General features: G+C 31.5%; 1 protein-coding gene across 1 annotated transcript in view; it reads left to right on the forward strand.

Annotated features, from left to right (window-relative positions):
* Window positions 1–3,729, forward strand: part of LOC107668716 (mitochondrial folate transporter/carrier-like) — a 14,931-nt gene extending 11,202 nt beyond the window's left edge. Inside the window, exons 7-8 of the mRNA XM_016460687.1 lie at window positions 916–1,061; window positions 2,617–3,729. Coding sequence (XP_016316173.1) covers window positions 916–1,061; window positions 2,617–2,743 — 273 coding nt within the window. The 3' untranslated portion in view covers window positions 2,744–3,729. The remainder of the gene's footprint in view (window positions 1–915; window positions 1,062–2,616) is intronic.
* Window positions 3,730–5,208: the final 1,479 nt, after the last annotated feature.

Raw genomic sequence — 5,208 nt, forward strand, 5'->3', positions numbered from 1 at the left:
AACCAATTTATGTTCCAACTTTGAAGTTGATATCACAAAAACTGTGGCTCCTGTGAGATTTTGTTTGGGCACTATACCAGAAATAACCACTGGGTTACACCCAAACTTGTGTTGAATTCTTTTGATGCAGTTTTCTGTCACAAATCAATCATTTTCTGTCACAATATCACTTCTATTACAAAACAGTTACCAAATATGGAACCTTGACTGTCAGACCTTTCCAACGATATCTGTTTTGTCAAGATTGCAAAAAGATTAGATTTTCGAAAACACAAGCCACAAAATCACAGAGTCTATATATATGTTTTTATATCTTGATTCATACCCTTAAAAGAGCGACGTATCCCCTGACATACAAACATTTAGAGACCGATTACAAAAAATGTATGCATTTAATTCATAAAATTTCAATGTAATCCTAATAAACTAATGCTGAACAACAGCTTTTTAAACAGGTAAGTCTCCTCCAACATGTGTAAATATATGAAATAGATCAACTAGATATATATATATATATATATAGATAGATCAGGATATTTTTTAATAGAACTAACTCCGATTATACTCGTCTGAAAGAAGAAAGTCATATACACCTAGGATGGCTTGAGGGTGAGTAAATCACGGGCTTATTTTCATTTCTGGGTGAACTAACCCTTTCATTTCAATGACATTTCTGGACCTGGAAACCTTTGCAGAATGATATTACCTAATAAAACTCTTGCGCTCAGACAGTGTCTTGAACTATAAACGCATCCAAATTTATTTTCAACATTTTATGAGGTACCATAAAGGCACCACAGACAAGAATGAGCCGTACGATTATGTGGCATTTGACTGTATATTGTAACCTTTAGAAAGAGTGGTTTATGTGATCTCTGTGAGTCAGTCTCTCCGTCCCGTCTGTCTCTGCTTCAGTCTCCATTGGAATACATCACCATGGCAGCCATTTCCAAAATATTTGCTGTAGCAGTGACCTACCCGTACCAGGTGGTGCGCGCTCGCCTGCAGGACCAGCACAACAACTACAACGGCATCGTGGACGTCATCCAGAGGACGTGGAGGTATGAGTCAAACGCTCTTCAGTCTCCATCACTGAGCATTCAGAGATCAGAGATCAAAACAAAACAGTGAAAAAAGTGAATCAGTCGTGAATCAAAATGATTCATTTGGATTCCTTTATAGAAGTCCTTTTTTAGAATTATTTGTTTTTTCTTTTTTGAGTTTATCGCTGTTTTCACTTAATTAACTGGATTAGTATATAAGTTGTATTTAATGTAGATATACACTACCATTCAAAAGTGTTGTCAGACAGTTAGAGTCTCTTAAGGCTGCATTTATTTGATCAGAAATACAGTAATATTGTGACATATTATAATTTAAATTTCAAATGAACAGCATTTGTTTGAAATAGAACTCTTTTGTAACATTATAAATGTCTTTACTGTCATTTTTGATCAAGTTAATGCATCTTTGTTGTTTAAAACAAATAATTTCTTACAAAAAATACTAACCCTAAACTTTTGAATGCTAATGTGTTTGTCTCATTGTTTTTATGTTCAATTAATATTGCTTTGTAAATATGAATAATAATGAATAAATATGAATAACAATAATAATTACTAAATATTAATGGAGTCAGTGACTTATAAGAGTATATATAATAAAGAAACAAATATGGTAAAGAAAATCGACGAGAAAAACCTTTAAAAATCTAGTTTAAAATAGATGCGTTCTTCTTAGAAATGTATTCTTTAATTAATGATAATTTAACATGGTTTAAAAAAAAAATTTAATTTTAAAACTAAAACTTAAAAAAAATCACAAACAAAGATGAAACGAAAATGATAAAGAAAATCTACGAGAAAAACCTTTAAAAATCTAGTTTAAAATAGATGCGTTCTTAGAAATGTATTCTTTGTTAATTAATGATAATTTAACATGGTTTAAAAAAAATATTTTCATTTTAATAACATGGTTTAAAAAAAAACTTTAATTTTAAAACTAAAACTTAAAAAAAATCACAAACAAAGATGAAACGAAAATGATAAAGAAAATCTACGAGAAAAACCTTTAAAAATCTAGTTTAAAATAGATGCGTTCTTAGAAATGTATTCTTTGTTAATTAATGATAATTTAACATGGTTTAAAAAAAATATTTTCATTTTAAAACTAAAACTTAAAAAAAAATTGATTGATTTCACCTTGATTTGGCTTTTGGTAAAATGTTGGGCTTTTGGTAAAATAATAATAATAAATATAATAATATAAATAATAATAATAATAAAAAATATTTTTTACTAAATAATAATGAATGATTATCCCAAAATACTTAAAGGTTTTCTTGTCAAGATTTTTATTCATTTAAATGATTTTTCTTCATTATAATGTCATGACAGTTGAATCACCCTGTCATTTTTCATGTTATGCATAACAACATTCTTTTAACCATTCTTAAACCTTATGATACCTTATTTTTTAAAGATATTGTCCTCTTAAACCATTTGTAGCTATGTTTTGTTAGCAGCTCTTCATATAGATTGGAGAGGCACTGCCAGGAATACTGTGACTCATCTGACTGTACATCAGCTCAGTATGTTTGTGTTTGGCTCTCTCTAGCAACGAGGGGATCGAGGGCTTTTACAAAGGCATGGTCCCAAACCTGGTGCGAGTCATTCCAGCGTGCTGCATCACATTTTTGGTGTTCGAAAATGTGTCGCGCTTACTTTTGGGCGAGTATCACTAAAGCTTCAGGTGCACTCGCACCAAACGCAACCACGGACCAACTCAACGCAATATACCAGGACTGTGTGTGTGTGTGTGCGTGCGTGCGTGCGTGCGTGCGTGCGTGCGTGCGTGCGTGCGTGCGTTGTGTTAGAGACGAGCAGGAATACCAAACATTTCCTTTTTAACTCTGAACTCGACATGAATACAGACAAAACTAGCATTTAGTGTGTGCACTGAATGAACAAAAGAAACTACACGTTCATATATATATATATATATGTTTATTGAGAGAATATCCATACTGTCTTGAATATTCAACTACGAAAAGGTGTCATTTCAAGTTGTCAATGACAAGAAACGGCTCGTGGAAAAGTGGATTCAAGCCATCCTGTGACAATGCAACCGAACACAGTATTCACCAAACACAGTGCATAAGAAGATGTTTGTCTTTTTTTACGATATTTTCACCAAACAGCTGCTATATTTGCTGAGCTAGGCGAGAGAAAGCCACTCAGCAGATCTCTTCAGCATGCTCAGGAAATGATGTCACGCTGCAGGATAATAGCACACAGGCCTGGAGAAACCGATACTTTACTGGAGGACAGGAGCAGATTTTAAGCAGATGTGTGTGGATGACATCTACTGGAAGAGAGGAAAGATGGAAAGCTTTAACTGAGTAACTGAGAGGCTGTTATGTTTGTATATATGAATGTGCTATTGTCAGTGACGCACAAAGAAGAGCTGATGTACGTATAAGCCATTTTTACACATACAATAAAGGAATATATGTAACAGACACAGACTATGTTTTTAATAATGACTGACAGAAGCCCGATAAACCATTTCACTTCTGAACGGTTCGGACTTTTCACTGCATCAGATACAGTTAATCACATCACTGGCAGTTTACACTCCCATGCTGAGATTTTGTGCACTTAATTGTATTGAATGTGCTTTGTAGTGTACTATCTGCACTTGAAGATAATATAATATAAAATAAAATAAATGGCCATTTAAGTGTGCTTAAAGACTTTAATCATGGTTTTTAACTAGTGCTGTCAAATGATTAATCGCGATTAATCACATCCAAAATAACGGTTTTGTTTACATAATATATGTGTGTGTGTGTGTGTGTGTACTGTATATTTATTATATATATATATATATAAATACACACACATGCATGTATATATTTCAGAAAAATGTTGTTTATACCGTATATTAAATATATTTATATATAATATAAATTATATAAATATATACATGTACATATTTTCAAAATATATACTGTATGAGTGTGTATTTATATATACATAATAAATATACACAGTACACACTTATTATGTACACAAAAACTTTTATTTTGGATGCGATTAATCGTTTTACAGCGCTATTTTTAACACACTTAAGTAGACTTTCAAAAAATGCACTTTGTAATGTTAAAAGTTTTACTTTAAAATACATTTTAAGTCATGCTTTAATCTTTTGTCATGCTTTAAAGTAGTACACTTATTTTGATGTGTTGACTAACATACTAAAGCACATGTAAATTACTTGATTATAGTTTATACTGTAGCGTGTAGCAGTATTACATTTAAAGTTCATATATTTTTATCATTTCAAATGTGTAATTACACATTAAATTAAATATTAAATACATGACATACAAGTTTCAATAGAAATGACATTAAAGTACATTTTAGTTAATCATAAATGCTTGTCAGTACATTTGGTAGCATACTTTAACCATATTTAAATTACAATATAATTATGAATTACATAAATGTACTTAAGTCCTACTTACAATGTGTGTTAAAATCACTAACGTTCAGGTAACTGCATTTAATAATATAAACTATAATACATTTTCATTTAGTTGTAAATAGCATGCAATTAATAACTATTAAAACCATGTTAAAATGCACTTCTTTTCACAATGTGATTCTCAGACCTGCATGATTTTTTAATCATTGGGTGATTGGGGATATAACAGCATTTTTTGTTATTTAATGCAGTGATATTCCAACATATGACTTATATGTACTTATATGGGCCAGTGTGTCTTAACCTGTAGTAACGGGAATCTGAACACTCAGCAGCAGCTGTGAAACTACTTCAGTACCACAGACATTCCACGCCTTAGTCATGCTGCACACACTTCAGCCCGCTGCGTTTTCCATCTACACCCCATTTATGATGCTGGTACTTTTGGCTTTTTTGCATCAGCTTTTTAAGCTAATTACCAAGACTTTGGTTTAAATTAAAATAGGCCTTTTTAATATGTATAAAAGTGTTCTATTTTATTTTTTTATTTTTTTTCAAAACATTTAGAATTTAAGCAAAAAAGCATGAGTTCTAAAAATGGCCAGGGACATCTCCAGACAACCGGATATAATCATGTAGAAAAATGTGTATATGGTATAATATCTATCTATGGAATAAAGGGGGGAATGTCCTAAAGTAATGCCTGTCATATTTCAACCA

This window comes from Sinocyclocheilus anshuiensis, unplaced genomic scaffold (genome assembly GCF_001515605.1).
Source record: "Sinocyclocheilus anshuiensis isolate Anshui unplaced genomic scaffold, SAMN03320099.WGS_v1.1 scaffold108, whole genome shotgun sequence".
In the NCBI taxonomy this organism is placed as follows: Eukaryota; Metazoa; Chordata; class Actinopteri; order Cypriniformes; family Cyprinidae; genus Sinocyclocheilus; species Sinocyclocheilus anshuiensis.